The sequence below is a fragment of the Podarcis gaigeae genome, assembly GCF_964106915.1.
Source record: "Podarcis gaigeae genome assembly, chromosome: 2".
NCBI lineage: Eukaryota > Metazoa > Chordata > Lepidosauria > Squamata > Lacertidae > Podarcis > Podarcis gaigeae.
In genome coordinates, this window is record NC_139679.1 from 35,098,979 (window position 1) to 35,122,341 (window position 23,363).

The 23,363-nt window shown below is 46.9% G+C and overlaps 1 protein-coding gene across 2 annotated transcripts in view; it reads right to left on the reverse strand.

The window, feature by feature from the left end:
• GRIN2C (glutamate ionotropic receptor NMDA type subunit 2C) overlaps positions 1–23,363 on the reverse strand; it is a 92,104-nt gene that overhangs the window by 2,218 nt on the left and 66,523 nt on the right. For both annotated transcript variants that reach the window (XM_083727941.1, XM_083727940.1), the window contains exons 8-12: positions 13,999–14,124; positions 10,331–10,560; positions 9,033–9,193; positions 7,121–7,308; positions 4,709–4,941 (exon numbers count right to left, since the gene is read on the reverse strand). In XM_083727941.1, the coding sequence (XP_083584067.1) occupies positions 4,709–4,941; positions 7,121–7,308; positions 9,033–9,193; positions 10,331–10,560; positions 13,999–14,124 (938 nt within the window). The remainder of the gene's footprint in view (positions 1–4,708; positions 4,942–7,120; positions 7,309–9,032; positions 9,194–10,330; positions 10,561–13,998; positions 14,125–23,363) is intronic.

Below are 23,363 nucleotides of genomic sequence, written 5' to 3' on the forward strand. Positions count from 1 at the left end.
AGGCAGTGACTAAGTAGGCATGTATTGGAAAGGGGATGAGCTGGAGGGTGGAGAGGGCAGGTTGGCTTAATGTTCAAGGTCATGCAGGACAGACATTACAAATACTGAATGACCACATTTTTCTGAGTGAACTGGGAGAATGTTCAAAATGTTTGAGCAACATGATACTTGGGTAAGCTAGCTATATTGACAGTCCTACTTACCCTGTTGCAAACCAAGTGCTTCAGCCATTCAAAGGAAATACAGTGGTACCTCAGGTTAAGAACTTAATTTGTTCCGGAGGTCCACTCTTAACCTGAGACTGTTCTTAACCTGAAGCACAACTTTAGCTAATGGGGCCTCCTGCTGCTGCGGTGCCACCAGAGCATGATTTCTGTTCTCATCCTGAAGCAAAGTTCTTAACCCGAGGAAATATTTCTGGGTTAGTGGAGTCTGTAACCTGAAGCGTATGTAACCCGAGGTACCACTGTACCAAGAAGCATTCTTTTTCTGCTAAAACTGTTTAGGTGAGGTGTGGGTGGGGCATTTTTTAATCTTCTGAAGTAGTTTCAGAACTTGGGTGAAAGATCAGGATTCCATTATAAGCTTGGCTGGATCACCAAACAGGGTTGATAAGAAACACGTTTCCTCCTTTTCTGCTGACCAAGTCGGGTTGTCCAGGAGGTTGTTCATTTCTGACCCCCCAGGCACTCTAGCATTCACAGATCCAACTCCCTCTCGCTACTTCTGGCATTCCAGTCTCCAATTGCCATGTACTGTTTTCTATGAAATATCGCAAGTTTCCTGTTTTGTTTCTTGGAGGTGAAGTAATTCTGTTAAAATGTATCAAGCTTACACATTTGAGAATCACTGTACTAGATTAATTTTATTTCATATGTTTATCTCCTGCTTTCCATCCCTCAGGTTTAAAGATCCTACACATTCTGAATCCTCGTTATCTGAACTTCAGCCCAATACACCTGGAGGAGCGTCTCCACCCCCATCATCCAGCCCAGACACTGAGGTCCAGCTCCAAGGGCTTTCTGGTGTTTCCCTCATTGCGAGAGGTGAGGTTATAGGGAACCGGGCAGAGGGTCTTTTCAGTAGTGGCGCCTACCCTGTGGGATACCCCTCCCAGCAGGTGCTGTATTGTGTTTTTATTGTTTTTTGTCAGGAGCCAGTCAGATGGGTGGCATATAAATAATTAATTTGAGTAATAATAATAATTATGTCCCATTACTCTTAAGGGCCCCTCAAGGTGATGGCATTCGACAAGTTTAAATACCGTATATACTCGGGTATAAGCCAACCCGAATATAAGCCGAGGCACCTAATTTTAGCAAAAAAACCGGGGAAACTTATTGACTCGAGTATAAGCAGGTTCACCACACCACAAACCTGGTGGTGGTGGCAGCAGCGGTGGCGGAGGAGGAAGGAGCAGCCCAAAAGACTGCTTTCGGGCTGCTCGTCCCTCTGCCGCCGCCTCTGCCGCTCGCAGGAGCAGGCATAGGAGCCACAGTTGGGAGAGGCGCAGCACAGGGCAGCACCTCTCCCAACCTTGCGAGAGACGGGCAGCAGCGGCGGTGGGACCAGCAGTGAGAAAGGGCTCCTTTCTCACTCAAGTATAAGCCGAGGGGGGCTTTTTCAGCATTAAAAATGTGCTGAAAAGTCGGCTTATACTCAAGTACAGTGGTGCCCCGCAAGACGAACGCCTCGCAAGACGAAAAACCCGCTAGACGAAAGGGTTTTCCGTTTTGGAGGCGCTTCGCAAAACGAATTTCCCTATGGGCTTGCTTTGCAAGAAGAAAGGCCATAGGGAAATCTCCGGGGACCTCTTTTAAATGCTAGCGGTGGGGAGCAAAGCCTTCCCCCCCCCCCTCCGGCCTTCAGAAGAGGTCCAGGAAGGCCGGCGGGGGCCGAAAGGCTTTGCTCCCCACCGCCAGCATTTTAAAAGCAGTCCGGGATAGCAGGGAAGCGCTTCCCGCTATCCCGGATGGCTTTTGAAGGCAGGCGGGGGGGAGCAAAGACTTTTGCCCCCTGCCCGCATTCAGAAGAGGTCCTGGACCTCTTCTGAAGGCCGGCGGGGGGCAAAGGTCTTTGCTCCCCCCCGCCTGCCTTCCCGGGAGAGCGGAGAAACGCAGTGCATTTCTCCGCTGTCCTGGAGGGCTTTTGTTGAAAGCAGTCTTTTGGGCTGCTCCTTCCTCCTCCGCCACCACTGCTGCCACCACCACCAGGTTTGTGGTGTGGTGAACCTGCTTATACTTGAGTCAATAAGTTTCCCCGGTTTTTTTGCTAAAATTAGATGCCTCGGCTTATATTCGGGTTGGCTTATACCCGAGTATATACGGTATTTAAAACGCTGCGTTTCTCTGCTCTCCCGGGAAGGCAGGCGGGGGGGGAAGCAAAGACTTTCGCCCCCCGCCGGCCTTCAGAAGAGGTCGGGGGACAGACTGTCCCCGGACCTGGTCTGAAGGCGGTTTCCATAGGAACGCATTAATTGATTTTAAATGCATTCTTATGGGAAACCGTGCTTCGCAAGACGAAAAACTCGCAAGACGAAAAGACTTGCGGAACGAATTAATTTCGTCTTGCGAGGCACCACTGTATACAGTAACTAATTAAGAACAGATTGAGGACAGAGGTGACAATAAAAGGCCCTGTAATGAGAAAGAGGCCTATTCTGATACTAGATATCAATCCAGATTATGTAGGAACAAATCTCTCTCTTGCTTCCGCTCAACAGTAAATAGTTTTAAACACCTATTACTTTGATCAGGTGAGGCACTGGCCGGAAACAGTTAAAGTTTTTTATGTTGGAGCAGACGGTGCAGCCTTGAAATGTAAATGCAGTAGAACCAGGAACAGGCAAATCAATTTCCTGGTCTTTTCTCCAGTAAATTTCTAATTGGGAAAAGATTGGTTTTTGATTGGTTTAATTTCAAATACATTTCACACAAATTAAGCATCAGTGATGCAGTCCTCTACAAATTGCTTCACGAAGCTGTCACAGAAAGCCTTGCTCTGTCTTGCCAGTACTAGGGAAGTGGGTCATGACTGGGCTACAAATACTGATAAGGCGGCTCCTTCAGTGTACACGAGGAGCAGCAGCACACTTGTTGCTTTATCCGCAGGCAGGTTGACTATGGAAGGCTTTCTTGAGCCTGCCCTGCCCACATGTTGCATTTTTGACCTGAAAGAATTGTGGTTGCCTAAGAGCTGACACCATGCTCAGAAGGAGCAGGGGCCGGCAGCTGTGGGCAGCGTTGTTCATTAGTTCCTAGCAGAAGGTTGTGCCTGGCTGGAGCACTCTTTGTTAACAAGGCCCAGGTGGCCCTAAAGAAAAACCGTGCAGGGCAGAGGTGGTTTCTGTTTTTACACTCTGCCTCCTTTGCTAGCTGTAGCCACCATGGGTATCATTACTGTTAAAACTGGTTGATATCATTCCTCCAGAACCATGTATGGAAAAACTAATTTCCATAAAAATACATTTTCAAATTTAAAATTTCAGGTTGGCATGAGGAAGACTGGAAGCTGTCCATGGAACCTGTACGTGTGGAGAATGTGTTCCGCTTATCTTTCGGTTGCTATTTTGTTGTTGTTAACATTGTTTTATGGATTATAAATGCTGTATTAGTTTGTTAATCATATAATGTGACTGGCTTGAATTGTGATGTAGCTTATTAGTTGTTGATTTGTAATTCTATGAGATTTACCGTATTTTTCACTCTATAGGACGCACTTTTTCCCCTTCAAAAATGGAGCGAAGATGCCATAGCCCCGCAACCCTCTCTCGGCTGGAGCCTCTATAGCCGCACGTCACCTCTCCAGCTGGAAGAGCGCGCGGGGCTAAAGAAGCACCCCGCAACCCTCTCCTGGCTGGAGAGGTGACACGCGGCTATGGCAGGAGCCTCGCTGCCGCGCCTTTCTGCTGCTCCCTGACCTGCTCTTTGGGTCTGGTGGTGGGCTTCCCCCCGCCAGCCCCAAAGAGCAGGTCGAAAGGAACCTGAAGCCTGGAGAGCGAGAGGGGTCGTTGCGCACCGACCCCTCTCGCTCTCCAGGCTTCCAAGGTAGCCGCCTGAACGCACCTTAAACGGCACCTTGTTTTAGAGCGGGAAAACAAGAAGGGGAAAATTCTCCCCCTCTCTGCGCAGCACCTCCTGCCGCTTCGCTGAAGGGGCGCTGGGCAGAGAGGGGGAGTTTTTTTTTTTCTTGTTCTCCCCCCTCTAAAACAAGGTGCGTCCTATTGTCCGGTGCGTCCTATGGTGCGAAAAATACAGTATCTTGTATTTGTGATTATCTATAATGTTAGGGTTATTTTTTGTTTGTAAGCTGCTTTGGGATTTATTTGAATGAAAAGCAGCATAGAAATATAATAAATAAAAACTAATTCATTTAAGCCACCTGCATAACCCTTGTTTTGAAAGTGAATACTAGATTGTTTTTAACCATTCCTGGTATGAACGTGGGGACAGACCAGGAGTCAGACAAAGTGAAATGGAATTATTGGCTTATTCCACCTCCCAACTACAGTATCACTTTGCACTGGTTCCTTCTTTTGTACTTATGCATGTAGGGCAACACTGTGGTTTAAGCCCTCTGTTCAAATATGACCAGTGGCTTGGAAGAATAAACTGTCTATGTGTCACATTAGGAATAATCTCAAAGGGGACATAGATATTGCATTGGAAAACAGAAGGGGTATGACTACATATCTACATGGCATCCTTACCCTGCTTATAGCCAGAAGGAAATCCAGCTTGTGAGACTTGGGTACAGAATGTCTCAGCTTCCAGTAGACCAGGTGTTCCCAGGCAAAGACGAGCAGGCTCAGCCCCATGGCCACCAGCAGCATGTAGAAGACGCCTGCCATGTTGTCAATGTCCAGCTTGCTGCTCATCACCTCGTTCTTCTCATTTTGGCAGATCCCTGACAACCACACAGTCTCTAGCTTCTGTGTTTCACCTGATAAACAAATAACAAGAAGGGAAGACGGTCAAATCCTAGCAAAGGGATCTCCTCTGATTGACATTACAGCTAGTTGCATCACAGATAGTTGAACCTGAAGAAATTTAGATTATTTTTGGCTTGTAGTATTCATTGTCCACCTCAGCCAAAATACCCATGGCTACTCAAGTAAAATGTCCTTTGTTCCCATGACCTTCCATAGGACTAAGCATTTCTGGAGGTCTATACCATGGAAAAACCTTTCCCCTGACAACAGAGCTTAAATTTAAGCTTACCAGCTTCATGGGCATTATAGTATAATCCTAGAACTGTAGAGTTGGAAGGGACCACGTGGGTCCCCCCAATATATAATATCAGGCCAGAAGGTATGGTCTCCACCCAGGCCAGAGTCCTGGGAGCAGCTGTCCACATTTGGGATGTTCACCCCGTGCTCCTCACTGTCACTCCACCACTGAACACCTCTCTGCTTTAAAACACAAGAAGCAGTGTTCAGAGAAGAGACAACAAGTCAAGACTGTGACAGGAACTCATTAAAGGGACTCTCTGATGTGTTCTTTAACCTTACTTGCTTTTGTTCACATAACAGCATATTTGTCATTGATCATACGTAGAAGAAGAAAAAGAAGAAGAAGAAGAAGAAGTCGAAGAAGAAGAAGAAGAAGAAGAAGAAGAGGAGGAGGAGGAGTTTGGATTTGATATCCCGCTTTATCACTACCCGAAGGAGTCTCAAAGCGGCTTACATTCTCCTTTCCCTTCCTCCCCCACAACAAACACTCTGTGAAGTGAGTGGGGCTGAGAGACTTCAGAGAAGTGTGACTGGCCCAAGGTCACCCAGCAGCTGCATGTGGAGGAGTGGAGACGCAAACCCGGTTCCCCAGATTACGAGATTACTGCTCTTAACCACTACACCACACTGGCTCCCAGTGTACTGACCTTCCCTTTTCCTCTCCTTTTCTCATAGCCTGTCTGCTTTTCTGGCTCTCTGATCCCCCATTATGTTCGACATTTCCTTAAAACACTCCCATCTGAACTCCCCCAACCCTGCACACATATCACTTGTTAAGGTCTCCAGAGTGACAAGAGAGCTTTATTTCCTACTGAAGGGAAGAGAGAGTGATTTCAGGGCGAGATAACTTCCCAGACACCTGACAAGGAGACATTGTGCTTGATTTAATGTGGACTACCAAACGGTGTGGCAGGGAGGAACAGTGCTCTGAAACCTTTTCAGAGTTCTCCCTAATGGCCAGAAAGGAACTCCGGTCACAGGCTGGTGGCTCAGTGGAGAGAGCCAGAATCCGAGCATACAGTTGTCCTAGCACCCTGGGGCGAAGCAGCCAGCAAGACAGAACCGACAGGAGGCATTGCCACATGGTGGTCAAGGAGACAACCGAGGCCTAAATACATGCAGCAACTGTAACATAAACGGGGGCCTGGCCAGCAACAACACAAGGAAAAAATATATACTGGAGGAGACACAATAGGAGCAAAGTTTGTCCCACGTGGGATAAATGATCCCACCCACAAACATCATATAATTGTACTAATTTTGATGATGTAGGGCTGCATTTCTAACCCCATTTAATTGGGAGCAAGCCCTACTGAAGTCAATAGACATGGTTAGGAATGCGGCCTTATCTTTCAAGTAAACATGTTTAAAATTGCAGCTCCAATTTAAATTCCAGTTTATCCTCCAGTTATTATTTGCATGTGAAAATGCCTTTTAAAGCAACCGCTATAATGGAGGGAGGGAGGGTGAGGGACTTGTGAGGGGGGGCCATCCTTGTGCCTCTTTTGCCCCTCAGGGTCAGAGGTTCTGACAGGCTGTTGGAAGGTTTTTTTTTTGGGGGGGGGGGAGGACGACGGGTTTAACACCTTCACACTTAAAAATAAATACAATTTTAAATAAACACAGAACTGTTGTGATTGTGCCAGGGAACATGGAGGGGTGGATGAGAAAGTGGAAAGAGGAGAGAGGGAATAAAGATTAAGTAGGGTTCAGCTTTGTGTTTTGTGAGGCACTTGTGGCCAGGTGTCCCCCCCCCCCCAAACCTGCTAAGACAGCGGTTTTCTTGTTCTGTGACCCCTTGGAGAAAAATACATAGGAGACTACTGACAACTACCCCTGAGGATGAGGAAGCAAAGTGTGTTTGGGGGGAGGAGAAAAAGAACTACCTACCATCTCCCAGGAATTGTAGGAGGGCTAAATCAATTGGCCTCTTCCACTTGGAGTCCTTCTGGAGGGCAATGCCATAGCCGGTGGTGGCAAAGACTTTCCCGCTGCCAATGGTCACTAGCTTGCAACCTTCATCCTTGCCCGCCATGTAGTTGAGCACCGCAGCATCATATATAAATGCATCCAGCTTTCTGGAATCAAGCAGAGAAAGAGAGAGAGATGGAGAGGGTGGGGGGAATTAAGGGACAGCAACTACAAAAGCCACACTAGGGAGGTTGGTAAGCTAGAAGGTCCCACAGTGCCAAGTGCCAGGCTATAAAATGATGCAAGAAAGCAAGTGAAGCTGTTCTCATCTGTGGGCTTGACCATATTTGTAGGACAGTCCCAGAATCTTCAATCCAATGGATTGCATATGTCATTGTCTTGCTTGTATTTTTTCGGAAACAACTTGTGCCTCTCTTAACACTGAAGAAGGGGACTGCACACTGTTCAAACAATTCATGTAAAAAAAAAAAAAGTTCACAAAATGGTGGTAAATAGCATATTCTCCAGGGCAGCCACAACTGTAATAGTTTGGAAGATAAATCACATTTTTCCCAGCTGCAAAATCTCACAGTTTGAGTGATTGGGGGGGCAATCACTTTCTCCATATCAAAAGTATGGCCTTGGGGGAAAGCAAGCATTACCCCACTGTCATAAACAACAGGGCAGTCAACTTGCACTGCTTTCACTCCCTTAGTTTTAGAATACCACATCACACTCAAGCCTCATTGTGCTGTGCAAGTTGCCTTTTAAAAAGGACAACAAGAGGTCAACAGAACAAAGGATAGCAACAGAGGAATGAAAGAAAGGAATGGAGCAATTGAAATTAGAGGGTGAATTAGAAGCTGGTAGCAGAGAGAAGACTCTCCTACTAATGAGTAATACATTCAAAATCTGGAAACGTGGAGACTTCTGTTGCTAAAATTAGGAGGCACTAAATATTTCGAGGCTTGTTAGCTACATCTACAGGAGTGAAACCAGGATTCACTGTGGAACGCACCCATCACGCACCAAAGGAAACCTCTATAAAGATGCTTGAGAATCATTGTTTTGATTGACCTAGCAACTTACCGGGGTATCAAAATTGTTAAATTTTGCATTACATGTAAAGACAGGAACCTTACATGTGACACACACATACTCCCAAACATCCAGATTGTTAGAAAAGTCTGAAAACAAGATACTTGGGCATCTCATGGCCAGCACTTGGTCTGTGACATTTACCTCACAACAGCAGGAAGCAAACTTCCACCCAGAACAAACATAATCATGTTTGGACAGAATATAGATACCCAGTTCACATGTTTGTGGATTGAGAGAAGGGATTCACAGTGAGAACCAGGAACTTAGGTCAACACTCAGAGAGTAAGCCAGCTATGTGACAGGATACTGAAACATAGTCATCATTAGCAGAGAGCTGCTTTATGGTTTAATCTCACACAGCATCAAGCGTGTAGAGAAACTTCAGTCAATAAAGATCCTGTTCGTAGGATGGTGACTTGATCAAGTTGCTATGGGCTGCCCATTTTTGACATGGTGGCCAGTCCTGCGAATGCCCCAAGGAAGTGGTCAGAAATGCAGCATGCCATAGTGTCAATCTGTGTGAGAGGCATACAGGAACTGTATCAGAATGTTTTCCTGAGTCTGTCATCACTGAAGCAGAAGCTCACAAGCAAACAGAAAACAAGAACCAGAAGGTGAAATAGGCCAGTTCCAACAACCAATCTCAACGTCATTATTGAAGTATATGCCAGTATATTTACTTATCCTGTTATATTTGCTAGGGCTGGCCATGAATGAACTCAGTGTGGCACAGATACCTTGAGGCCTTCTTGCACGCTGCTCTTTCTTATGGGGAAATGCAGCAACCTACCCCATTTTGAGGCTGACCAGGGCATCCTCCACCGAGCGCTGGTTGTACTTCACCATGTGCGAGTGCATGTCATGGTAGTTGCTCCGAATGTTCCTCTCGGTGCTGCCATTGGGAACTGTTCCAAACCGGAATGGGGGGTACTGCTCCTGAGGCCTTTGAAACTGGGAAGGACACCACAAGGACAAGTCTGTTGCCAGATCCAGAATGGAAGCAGCATCCTTCTATTCAGACTTGAGGATGCGCATTTCAGAAAGGGCTCTGGGCTCCTCCAGCCTAACTATTGAGTGTTCAACTCTGAGTTGCTTGCACAAAGCTTAGTTGGAGGTTAGACCTGGCCCTTACTGGGCATCTGTTCCAATTTGTTAGTGGGAAGGTTATACAACCATCAGCCTTCATCATGGATTCATCCTGATTTGTTTGTGCAGTGGTTATATGTCTTCCCATTAAATCAACTGTTCATCCCACAGTTTTCAATGCATTTCCTTGCCACTTTCCAAACCACAAAAAAACTGATCCTTTAAAAAAAGCAACAGGTTTGTTGCACCAGAGTGACAGAGCCCTTTAATCCACTTGAATGGCTGCAAACCTAAATTTTAGGTATGTGCTTAAATCCCTCCTACAAAAAGTTTTTATTTATTTAATGTATTGCATTGTAACCCATCTTTGCTCAAAGAAGCTCAAGATGGCATACATAGTTCTCCTCCTCCCCTATATTACCCTCATGAACAATCCTGTGAGGCAGGTTAGGCCGAGAAGGAGTGACTTGACCAAGGTCTCTGAGTGACCTTCGTGGCAGAGTGGAGATTTGAACCCTGGTCTCCAAAATCCTGGTCCAATACTCTAACCACTGTATAAAACTGACAGTCTGGAGGCAACCTGAGTGTGTACTTCAGTACCACCATTTTAGCATAATCTTCTACATAATTTTCTACATTTACTTATTTCAGTTTATAGCCCATGTTGCAACAGTGTCTTGGGAGCCAGTAATACAGAGGTCAGAAACTTTGAGAGTAAAAAGCAAAGCCATTGAGTTATCTTCAGCCTTACAGATGCAAAGGTGGGCACAGAAAGGGACACTTTTGTGTGGGCTTAATTTTCCTTGGTAACCAAAAGCTATCAGGTTTCCTCTAGCTGCTTACCAAAGCCAGCAAATGTAACCAACTTGAGTTTATGTCCTGCCATTCAGTCAGTACTAGCACATCTTCCTTGTGGGATATTCCAAGCTACAAAACGTTGCACCCATGGCCTAAGCACTCGACATTCATTCCCTTTGCCACCATTGCTCAAGCATTCCTCACCTTCTTATCGCTGAGCCCAGAGACAGTATCAATGTATTGCTCTTGGATCATGAAAGCTGCCAGATTAGCAGTGTAGCTGGCCAGGAAGATGACGGCGAAGAAAGCCCAGATGAGCACCATGATTTTACTTGTAGTCCCTTTGGGGTTTTCAATAGGAACGGAGTTGTTGAAAACCAGAGCCCAGAGCAGCCAGACGGACTTGCCAATAGTGAAGGAAGGCCCCCCAGATTCTAGAAAAGATGGAAGGGAAAGCGATTTGTAGGCAGCAGGTTTTTCCTGCTAGAAATAAGCCATTTTCGTTCATTGTAAGCTTTCGGAAGTAAAACACGTGCATTTTATTTACTTTGGAGATCTCTGCTGAAATATTTCTGGCCACCATTTCTGCTAAGGCTCATCACGTGAGCAGGATTTGCTTTGGGAAGGAATTGCTTCTTCCACTTGTTAAGCAAAGACATGCACTTGTATTTAAAGATGTAGGCACAGCAGAGTTTGACAAGCAGAAGGTCAAGAAGGAGAGAACCAGGGCAATCCAGAACCCAACAGTGTACTTAAGAGACCTCATAATCTGTTTGACCTTTGTTGGATTGCAACAATTGCTGCAACCTTTTTATTGCTCAACTCAGACACAGTATTGAGAATGCTGGCAGATTAGCTTCAGAGCTTGCCTGGGAAATGACATTGAAGAAGACCTAAATAAGCACCACGATCTTACTTGGAGTGCCTTTCCAGTATAATCTATTGAGAATTCTGAGAATCTTCATCATTTATTGTTTATAAGTTTCTAGACCCTATGACTACAGGGGAAAGCTTCAAAACCCAAACAATTAATGTGGGGCTTCACTTAAGCAGATCTCAGACTTTCTAGGACCACCCTGCTGAGAGCCAGAGGGCCCTGCTCCTGCCTCTCTCCACCTGGCCCAGCGCAGGGCTTGATAGGTTTTATAGGGGCTGCTGCTGCTGCTCAGCAAAAAGGGCTTCTTCTTTTATATCCTTTTAAATTGTTTTTTTTAACTGTTTTAAAGGGCATTTTTTGCGATGTGCCTGGGAGGAGAGGAGCGGGGGAGAGCAGGGGAGGCCCAATTGCAGCAGTTCTGGGCAGGGGGAGGTATGGCGTGGGAGGAGGGGCAAGCTGCGTGAGTGGCACACAGCACAGGCAGTTAGTGACTGCCGTGTACCCGTCCCCCCTCCAACCTGGGGAATTGTGATTGTCATATCAGTCGGCCCTCGGGTATGCGACTGCTGCTGTTGAATGCCAGAATAAAATCTCCCTCATCCATGATCTGATTATGGATGAGGAGGCTGATCTGGAATGTATCACTGAAAAACCTGGGTGGGTGAACAGGGTGGAGTTGGTCTCACCCAGCTGTGCCCACCAGGGTACTCAGTACAGCATCAGGCCAGACTCAAGGGTCGGAGAGGGAGTTGCTGTGGTCTGTAGAGATTCTCTATCTCCAGGCTCTCTGTCCAGTTATAGGGATCTAGAGTGTGTGTTCCTGGCATTGGGCAATCAGGACAGATTAGGGATTCTGCTGGTTTACCGCCTGCCTCGCTGCCCAGCAGTCTCCATGCCTGAGCTGACAGAGCTGGTCTCAGGGGCAGTGCTGAGGAGTCCCAGACTGCTGCTTCTGGGAGACTTCAACATCCATGCCAAGTCAGCTGGTTCTGGGGTATCTCAGGACTTCATAGCCGCCATTGACAACCATGGAGCTGTCCCAACATGTCACCAGTCCAACGCACATGGCAGGCCACACTCTGGACCTTGTTTTCTTGACCCAGCAGGAAGAAGGTGATTTGAAGGTGGGGGACATTGACATCAGCCCCTTGTCATGGTAATAATGAGGCCAAAGGAGGGACGGTGGCACAGTTAGGAATGTTTGCGAGTTCTTCATATTTCCATTTCCCTCCTGTTTGCAGTTATGAGATTCTGCTGCCATTTCTAAATTAAGAATGCAACAAAACAAGCCAAAGAACAAAAAAAAACCCACCCTAAAATCAGAAACCCAGAATGTTTAGAATGGTTCAAAGGCAGCTTCCAGTGAGAGGAAGGAAGGAAGCAGCAGGGTACCAGCCACTCACACTCTGCCAGAGGTTTGGTGTGTTTTTTTACAGAGTTGGATGATGAAAGCTAAAAATAGGTTGTATATTTTTATTCCAGGCTATTCTCTCCGTGTAGCTACCTCCTGACTTCCAGCATCTTTTACCTTTGTTTGATCCACCTTCAGCAGCAAATTCTCAGAGGTCAAGTGGGACGGTGGCATTTGGGGAGCTCTCCCAGGGAAAAGGCTAGCCAAAGGTGGCTGGAGGGTGTGTGGGACCTATCTCTCAGCACCCGAGGAGCCTTTTCATTCCCCACATGTCAGGATGTGTAAGTTTTAATGAGCATTTATCAAGGGCAGGGATGGTAGGATTGGCCTGGGGCTGACAGCTTCTCCAAGCAGCTGTGAGAAATCTTCTGCCCAGCTCACTTAAGACGCGGAAGCTGTTAACAGGAGGAACCGCTCACGGAGTTTACAGGCGAGCCTACAAATCAGGCTGGCTGATCCGGCCAGCTGTTGACAGTTCAGACACAAAAGATGCTGACATGACTCAGAGCTGGATCGGATCAGCCTGCAATGGATGCATTTGTTTCTTTGCACAGGAATCCAGGACAGTCTGACCTAAGGCTGCTGCCCTTGCAGGAGGAACACTTAAGGACCAGCTCCTGGGTGATCAGGAGGGCTTCCTTGGTACCCTCTAGACTGATTCGGAAGAGATCCAAAGGCACTATATCCTACAGGAAGGAGTCAAGGCAGGTGCTGACTACCAGATGCAATCTGGTGCCTTCCATAGCTGCAAAGAAGCCAGAATTTCTGCAGCTTTATCATGCAGAGGTGAGAAAATCTGCATTGACATGTTCCCTTCCGTGCATCTGTTTTAAAGGCACAGGAGCCCTGTTTGCTTTTACACCTGGTCCATCTATACACACGTAAATAAACAGGATAGGGAGTCCTGCCAGTGTTCATATAGTTTGCTTGAAAGGCTACTGGGTCTCTCTCCCCACAGCAGGGGACTCAAAATGGGCATTTTGGGTGCTTTTCAGTTTGCTCTCCTAAAATCTAAAGGGTTGTTTTTCCAGATTTTGTCACGAACTGCAGAAAATGTCTGGCAGGTCTTAAATATTTAACAACGGCACATATTTTGACAGAGATCTTTACCAGTCTCATTTGCCACATTTACGTTCTCTTGTTTGGGGTTTATGTGTGCACATGGAAATGTTATCGGTGCTGGTGGTGTGAAAAAGATGGCGACCATAAAGAAATAAATATCGTTGGGTCGCCACAGAGTGCTGTACTGCACCCTGGTTTTGCTGGGTAAAGGAGATGTCTGGAAATGCCATAACTAAAGTAAATAAATAAATGGAGGAATCCTTACACCAGAAACTGGAATGCCATGGGACTCTTGTGGTGGGGAGGCAGAGAAATCCCACCTGCTGGAGATTGCCACGGGCTCTCTTTCCAAAGGTCAATGCTTTTGATGAGATGCTGAGAATTGTTTATCTTTTGCAACTGTTTAAATGTGGAGTGTATAATAGCAGGGTGGCTCATGCTTATTACATCCTGCTTTTTGTCTTTGCCCCCACCAAAAAATTAAGGCTCACTTGCTGTGTGCAATTTTGGAAACTTACTTACTTTTGCCACTGGTTAAATTCTGGTTGTATCCAACAGGGCTGAAATATTCAAACATGAAGACTGTGATGGCAACGACAGTGAGACACATCACAAACATCATCACCCACACGGCTGGACTGTAGGGTTCTAGAAGACAAGAGGAAGCCAGTCAGCCCAGGGCAAGTGACAGTTTAAGAGTCACCCATTGATGCTACAAACACCCCCTCCCTGCCCATTGATAGAGAGAAAAGATGGCCTGATAGACAGTGGGAGACTTGCATTCAATGCCTGCTGAAGTCAACAACATGTGCTGTGAAATGCACCTCTATTGTGCTCACTCTTTGCGTGTGACAAAAGGAGTTGCGAGTGTGATTTGCAATGAATTGTTGTAGCAGGGAGTGCTTCCATTCACTGCACCAGACAACCCGCTACACCCTCCCCAATATTGCCACCCTCTTCTCCATGGTTTGATTCTGCTATGGCTACATTAACACCCCAAACGTCAGAAGCACAGAGAACCAGTGAGACCTGCAACAAAACATTACAGAGTGGAAGACTCATTTTCATCCTCTCCTCCTCTCCCCAAACCAAACAGTCTGTCATCATTCAGTGGCCTCTGAGTATGCTTGGTCCCCCTTGGGCTGTTTTGTGGGGCTCCCCACTCTTCTCTCTTTTTTCTCTAAATACTTCTGTGAAGTGGGATTCCCCTGAGCTTCCTGACTCCCTCTCAGTGTCAGTCTGAGCACTGAAAATGGAAAGAACGGTGATTGTGTGTGTAGCGATGCTGATAACAGGTATGGGTACATATTGGCTGCTGTGGTGGCACTGTTGAAGTGCACCCCAGCACCAGTATCAAACACCATGCAGGACTTACAAGAGCCCATATTATGAGTAGGCCAGCAGTAAATAAGACAGCTCAAGCTGGAGTTGAGTCTTCATTAGTCAGAACACAGTCTGCACAGACTTGGTGCAGTGTCAGGCCTAATGAGCACAGCAGCTTAGTCCCATGGATCATGTGCTGAGATCCAAAGTCCCTGTCTACCCACAGTCATCAAAGTTCCCTCCTCTCCAGGGCTTTTTCCAAGCAATCAGAGACTGCGCCAGTGTGAAGCCAACCTCCCCTCCACCCTTTTCATGCCCCTTCTAGTTCTTGTAGACAAGGAGGGAGGGGAGCTTTTCACAGCAGGAGAACAAGACACCAGCTTGACTCTCTCTCTGCCTCTTGTCCTCCCTCATCCCACTCGCCTGCTTCAGCTTCTGCCTCTGATTCTGGACTTCCCTCTGACACAGATTCTCCCAGCTCACTTAGCCTTGTTGCCTCTTTAGCTTCCAAAACCTCCTACTCCCAGTCTTCTCCTTTTGACCACTCATCATCATCCCACCACCAATCCCCTGGCGCTGAGTCTTCTTCCCTTGAGGGTCCCCCAGCTGGTTCCTCCCACCATTCCTCTGCACCCAATTGCAGCCCAAGAGACACAGGAGCCGTTTTAAGACAATATGCTGCTGCTGTTGCCCTGGGTACTCAATGGGGGCGGGGGAAAACTCTGTCCCCAATCTATGCGAGTTCATTAAATATCTGAATGAAGACAGGGAGGCGGGCAGAGTCTTCTACTGGAGGCCCTTTCATTTAGCAGGGAGAGAAGCATCAGGTATGGAAAGAATTAGAGTAGTACAACTACCCCTGGTGATAGGTGCTTAAAGAGTCAACTTCACTAAAATTTATGTAACCTTTCCATAGCACCACACCACACAAACACTTGCATCATCCACAGCAATGGTTTTGACAACAAAGCAAAGGAAATTAAGGTGACACCCAAGACCTTGGAAGATGTCCTTATCAAGCTGGAAAAGGCTGTTCATTCCCCATCTCTATTTCTCTCTCCCCAGTGCTGTTAGTAGACAGACATGAGTAAGAAATTTGGTGGTTGTGTGTGCCTCTTATAGAATCATAGTGTTGGAAGGGATCCCGAGGGTCATCTAGTCCAACCCCCTGCAATGCTGGAATCTCAACGAAAGCACCCATTTGCTGCATTCATTGGTTGCAGCAGATACCATAGAGTGTGCAACTAATGTCCATCAGGTATGTCCTAGAGAGTCAGTGGGAATCCTCTCCCCACATGAACGGACCCAGACCCTGCGAACATCATCTAAGGCCCTTCTTTGTGCGCCGCCTCCAAGAGAGGTCTGGAGAGTGGCAAAAAAAAGAACAGGCCTTTTCTACAGTGGCTTCCTCTTTATGAAATGTTCTCCCCAAGGAGGCTTACCTGGCGCCTTCATTACATACCTTTAGGCACCAGGTGAAAATGTTTCTCTTCAACCAGGTATTCGGCTGATTAACATTCGATGGTTTTTTAAATGTGTTTGTGGAAGGTGAGTTTGGGGTTTGTTTCTGTCTTTGTTTTATTGTGCATTTTGTATTCTCATTCAGTATTTTTCTGTTGTGAACCACCCTGGGATCTTTGATTAAGCGCAGAATACAAATTTAATACAAAATAGTAATAATAATAATAATAATAATAATAATAATAATAATAGTTCCAAATTAGGCCAGATCTTTATTTATTTCCCCCTCTGAAGCATAATGGAATGGAAGTCTTTACTTGAAAATCTCTATTGAACCAAAAGCTTCAATGTTTCTCTGCAAGGTAACCTCTTGGTGAGAAAATCTCTCTCCTTTTCTGTGAAGGGGGGGTGTTAGGAAGATGGGCCCACTGTGCAGGACTGTCAGTAAATATTACTATTCCCAAAACTAAGGCTGAAGCATTTTCAGGAGCATTTAGGAACCCTAAGCCACATTTTAAAGCTGTAAGAATGAACAGGCTCTCAAGTCAACGGGATATTTTTCAACACAACACACCCCAAAGCTACTTGTCTGCCTTTATCAGAAGAGAAAAATTAATATGGTTTTCCCTTCAGCTGTCAAATGCGGTTTTGCACACCAAGGTGTATGAACAGAATGTGCTTTGCTGGGCTGAGGCAGAGAATAATGGGAAATACCAACCCCGTGACCAGTTGCTTCAGCGTATGAAATATTTTCCCGTCCGGGGCTGGTATTTTGTGAGCAAAGAAAGAAAGAAAAACAAAACCCACCACAATGACTTTAAAGGTAATTTTGGGGCAGCAATATTTATCAAATTCCTTATGCAGATAGTGGGAGGGGAACTATAAGTACAAATTGTAATACGATGATGAAGTATACAGGAAATCTCAAAGCTTCCGGCGCATCTTACAGATGTGCTTAATTACACAGAAAGAGGAAAAACATATTATAAAGGCATCTCATTCTGTCAGTAATTACTCTGATGTAACTCTTCTATTTTGTTTATGTATTTTTGATGCACACGCACATATTACAAGAGGATCAGTTGCAAGGTTACAACCTGGTGATTTGCTCTACCTCTTTAAGGACTGAAAAAGTTGCATCGGAAGCCCCTGCCCTGCAGGTCCAGCATGGAGGGGGGGGGACATGAAAAGGTTGTACATGGCAGAGAAGAAAACAGATGAAGCCATAGCTGCTACATTTCCCACCTAGTTCTAAATCAGGCGTGGAGAACCTGTAGTCTCCCAGATGTTAGTGGACTACAACATCCCTGGGTTGTGCGTGTAAGTTTTGTAGGATTTGGCTCTCCCCCTGCCCTGCTTTTCAGGCTCTGGTTATTGGAAAATGGGTTTAATGAACACTTTTGCCTGTGACCTGCAGTCGGAGAAAGAAGCTGTTTCTGCCCCTGGGTGAGAGAACCTGTTTCTGTGCAGCAGGAGAGTCAAAAGAGAAGTGAGTGCATGAAGGTGGCTTGATTAATGGTTTCCCTGTGTCTTTGCCACAGGGTTAACCAGTGTTCTCAATGTCTTTTTCATCAGTGCTTGGTCAGCAGTGAGGGAACTGTGGCCTTCCAGAGATTACTGGACTACAACTCTCATCATCCCTGACCGTTGGCCCTGCCAATGGGAGTCAAAGTCCAGCAGCATATGGAGAGACACAGGCTCCCCATTAGGCATAGCGATGCAGCAACTGGACTCATGACTGGATGCAAAAACACGAAGGTAAAAAACACTAAGTTGCTGGCCTCTGTCTGTCTCGGGAGACAATGGAGGAGTGCTCCTTTGGGGGTGAAGTCCAACCGTTCGTTGGAAGGTTACAGTGCCTGCTGTGGCTGTAGAGACCGATAGGGGAGAGACATGTTTTGTTGCAGCTGGGGCAGGTGAAGGCATCCAGTTGTGCTGCTGCAGATGCACCATGCCGTTTCTTCTGTCTGCGCTCCTCCCACCAAACATTCCTCCTCTGGTCACTGGTAAGGATGCACGACCTGACTGGCCGTCTCCAGGCGATTGGGATTCCCATGGTTGACGTTGCCAGCCTTCATGCCGCGTTTGCAGACATCTTTGTAACACAGCGTTGGTCTGCCAACGGGCTTGGTGCCTGAAGCCATCTCCCCGTAGAGCATGTCTTTGGGGATCCCGGTATCTTCCATTCTGTGGACATGACCAAGCCAATGTAGATGTCACTGGGACAGGAGTGCGGACATGCATATTTGTTTGGAATTCTGTCCTGCCATTTGATATGGTGGTGAATACAGCACATGATATCATGGGCTGTCCCCGGAGTTCACTAGATGACATTGTGGGAGACCACTGTCTCAGGAGAGCGAGGAAAATTCTTAGGAACAACTCACACCCTGGCCAGCACCTCTTCGGGCAGGAGATACAGAAATATAGTCAGCCGCACCAACAGGTCAAAGAACAGTTTTTATCCGTGGCCTGTTGGGCTGCTGAATGGAAAAAAATAATGGTGCAATTGACTTCCGACAAGCACACAGAGCGCAAACAAAACTGAGTGTATTGGGGGGGGGGTCATTTAATTTCACTGCACACAGGTGGTGTAGTGACAAAAATTATTATTCTTCCCAAAATCCTCCTGATGCAGCACACTGAAGCATCGTTCCTGGAAGTTGTAAGTTGCCCACAACTCACTTCCATGAAGCAGCATGTTCAGCACTCAAGCCTGGCAGACCTTCATCACAGTATGAGACATTAGTATCACATTCACCCATACCCTTTTGGAGAGGTGAGCCATTGCCGTAGCTGCACTGCCAATACGCTTGTCCAGCTCAGTGTCAATGGAGAGGATGCTGGTTAGGGTGGAACCCAAGCAGACAAACTCATCCACCACCTTGAGTGTGTGGTCAGCAATTTTATAATGAATGATTTTAGAATTACAGATAGGTAGCCGTGTTGGTCTGCCATAGTCAAAACAAAATAAAAAAATTCCTTCCAGTAGCACCTTAAAGACCAACTAAGTTAGTTCTTGGTATGAGCTTTCGTGTGCATGCACACTTCTTCAGATACACTTCGTGTGCATGCACACGAAAGCTCATACCAAGAACTAACTTCTTCAGATACACTTCGTGTGCATGCACACGAAAGCTCATACCAAGAACTAACTTAGTTGGTCTTTAAGGTGCTACTGGAAGGAATTTTTTTATTTTGTTTTGATTTTAGAGTGTTGTTTGTGCTGTACTTTTGTAGTGTTTTATTGTTGTTAGCTGCCCTAAGCCTGGCTTCGGCTGGGGAGGGCGGGATATAAATAAAAATTATTATTATTATTATTATTATTATTATTATTATTATTATTATTATTATTATTATTACTGGCCCAGACCCAGGATGTTGGAGGTCATCAGGCTGATGGTAAGACTGAACTCTCTGCAGGCTTGGGCAAAATGGTGGACAAGTCTCTGTAGAGCTTCCTCAGAATGTGCTGTCATTAAGGTCTTATTATTACCATATAGCCCTAAACAGCTTGGGATCAAGTTACCGTGTAATCCTGCCTGGACACCTCAATTCTCGAGAGAGACACTCCTTAGTACAGTGGTAGCTCGGCTTACAGACACTTCAGGTTACAGACTCCCCTAACCCAGAAATAGTACCTCGGGTTAAGAACTTTACCTCAGGAAGAGAACAGAAATCGCATGGTGGCCGCGGGAGGCCCCATTAGCTAAAGTGGTACCTCAGGTTAAGAACAGACCTCCAGAACGAATTAAGCTCTTAACCTGAGGTACCACTGTATGCCATTTGCTCCTGAGGTTTGTCTTAAGTCCACAAAGATCCAGGGTCTTTGAAATGGCGGCATCTCCCCTTTGGTGTGTGCTCTCAAATGAACACCAGGCAGGCACCTCCTGACATTTAGGCACCTGCTTAAAACTCTGTTCACTCAGAATTCCTCTGATGGGTGATCCAGCTGTGCTGATGTATTAATCTGTGATGCATTTGGAACTTTTATTAATGTAACTTCCTTGTTGATTTTATGCTCTTCACCACCATTCCCCCCCCTTCATGTTGGAGGATAGAAATATCTGCAAATAAACAAGTTCCCTTCAGCCCCAACCAGCATGGTCAGGGAGGATGGCAGCTACAGTCCAACAACATCTGCAGGGCCCTAGTAAAGGTAAAAGGACCCCTGACCATTAGGTCCAGTTGTGACCGACTCTGGGGTTGCGGCGCTCATCTCGCTTTATTGACCAAGGGAGCCGGCGTTCAGCTTCTGGGTCATGTGGCCAGCATGACTAAGCCGCTTCTGGCAAACCAGAGCAGCGCACAGAAACGCCCTTTACCTTCCCGCCGGAGTGGTACCTATTTATCTACTTGCACTTCATGCTTTCGAACTGCTAGGTGGCAGGAGCAGGGACCAAGCAACGGGAGCTCACCCTGTCGCGGGGATTCGAACCACCGACCTTCTGATTGGCAAGTCCTAGGCTCTGTGGTTTAACCCACAGCGTCACCCGTGTCCCTCTGTAGGGCCCTAAAGGTAAAGGTAAAGGTACCCCTGCCCAAATGGGCCAGTCGTGTCCGACTCTAGGGTTGTGCGCCCATCTCACTTAAGAGGCCGGGGGCCAGCGCTGTCCGGAGACACTTCCGGGTCATGTGGCCAGCATGACGAAGCTGCTCTGGCGAGCCAGCGCAGCACACAGAAACGCCGTTTACCTTCCTGCTATAAAGCGGTCCCTATTTATCTACTTGCACTTAAGGGTGCTTTCGAACTGCTAGGTGGGCAGGAGCTGGGACCGAAAGACGGGAGCTCACCCCGCCGCGGGGATTCGAACCGCCGACCATGCGATCGGCAAGCCCTAGGCGCTGAAGTTTTACCCACAGCGCCACCCGTGTCCTGTAGGGCCCTAGGTGCCCGCAAATCTGCTTTTAAAGGGTCGGAGGTGGAGGAAGCCAGATGCACATACTCTGCTCCTCTTTTGGTTATCACTCAGTGTGGGCTGAGGTTGGGGGAATGCCAGCTGAGGCCGAGGTTCCCCTGCTTGCGTATACTGCGAGGACTTGCTTGTGCTGAGACACCACATCTCTTCCTCTAAGCAGGAGCTGTGCGGACGTGACCAAACTGAGGAAGAGAGCAACACAGGGGGGAGAGGAGGGGAAGAGCAGCAAACAGAGAGCCCAAGCAGTTGTCTGATGACAGCAGCAGACTGAGAGATAGAGCTCCAGCGTTAAAGGGCAGACTGAAGGATGGGATTAATTCAGGCCCTCAAAATACAGCAACCGAGGCCCATTTGTCAGCTTGTCCTTCCCTGTCAAGGAGGACAAAAACTTTATCTGATGGCATCAGATGCATTTCATTAGCACGTTGAGGCAGATGAGGAAGAGAAGAGATCCAGAAAAGCAAGCATCGCTGGGTGGGAATCCAAGAACAACAGCAGGAATGGCCCCTAATTTTCTCTGGGCTTAGTTTTGCCCCCACCACCCTGCCCTTCATCCAGATGGTTAGATGGGAGCAGGTAGCTCCCTCTTCTTGCCTTTATGTTCTCCCCATTCTTAAGAGCCTTTTTTGTTTTGAGTTGCTCCAGTATTTCTATGGCTTCCGAAAGGCTTTAGAGATGATCACTTCAGGTTCCCAGTCCAAAATGTGTGGGTATACACACACAAACACACACACACACACACGAACACACACACATGTTATATGATAACTATAGTACAGGTAATTACTGTGTACCCGGGGGACTGTGAATGCAAGAGGCAGCCACTCTGTTCTGTGATGCTAAGAGGATCTGGCATGTAGAGTCTCCCAGGTTTTTGTGCATGTGTGTGTGTGTGTGTTTTAAAATCCAGATCAAAGAAGTGTCTTTGTCCTAGAGGAATTTTTTAAATGTCTGATTCTTTTATTTTTCTGAACGGTAAGTAAAAGGTTCCGAGAGAGGTTTCTGACAAGCCCTCTCCTTTTTTAAAAAATAAAAATAAAAATAAAGTACATATTCCTCTAAAGTGGGGTACAGTGGTACCTCAGGTTACATACACTTCAGGTTACAGACTCTGCTAACCCAGAAATAGTACCTCGGGTTAAGAACTTTGCTTCAGGATGAGAACAGAAATCGTGCTTCGGCAGCGTGGCGGCAGCGGGAGGCCCCATTAGCTAAAGTGGTACCTCAGGTTAAGAACAGTTTCAGGTTAAGAACGGACTTCTACATGCCACGCTTACCCTTAACCAGTAAAGGCTGGCAGAGGTCACTACCAGAGGGGAGTTGGCATGGAGGCTGGAGCAAAGTTGGAGCAAATGGACATGCTCCAGCACTGCACCCACATCATGCCAGCCACCCCACTGCCTCCCCCATCTCAGTTACCAGCGGCACCCTCTGCAATGGTAAGCAATGCTGCTCCACTCCACCAGCCACTACTGCCCTTAAAAAACAGCTTCCTGCCTCTATTCCATTTTAATATTCTAGCTGTGGACCAGGCATGCAATGGGCTGCTTCCACCCACACTGAAGGCACAAGGGAACTCGGCTCAGAGCCATGGGATGATGCTGGTTCACTGAGCAAATGCACATCTGTTGGTCAATACTATCAACTTTCCAAATCCCTGCCAGGTGGGTTTTTGATAGTACTTGTGTCTTTGGGCACCTGTAAAGCAGTAGGCAAAATGGTACCCTCTTGATTTCCGAATGCACTTACTCCCTGCTAAGCGTATGCCATCGGTGTGCTACTGCTTTTCTCCCTAGGAGTACTGGATGCTCCTTTAAACTGAACTTGCACTTGGTCCTCTAGTGGACTCAACAAATCTCCACTTCCCCAGGAATCAGCCACTGCCTGCCTTTCTGCGAAACGGCTCCTCTCCCATGAGGTGTAATAGATTCCCCCCGACTGTTAAACAAGCTTCTATTTGAAATACTAGACCAATCAATCACTTGCCGTGTCAAAAGGCAAAACACAGCTGTTGTGCATCGAGGATGGCATTTCAAAGCTTTCCAAAGTACAACAGCATGACGTTGGATCCCTCCCACCCCGCGCCCGGAAGATGTAGCTCACTTGCTCAGCACCATACTGCGAGGTGCTAACTCGTGTAACGTAATACGTGTGCCTTTTTTTCAGATCCAGCAACTGATGGAA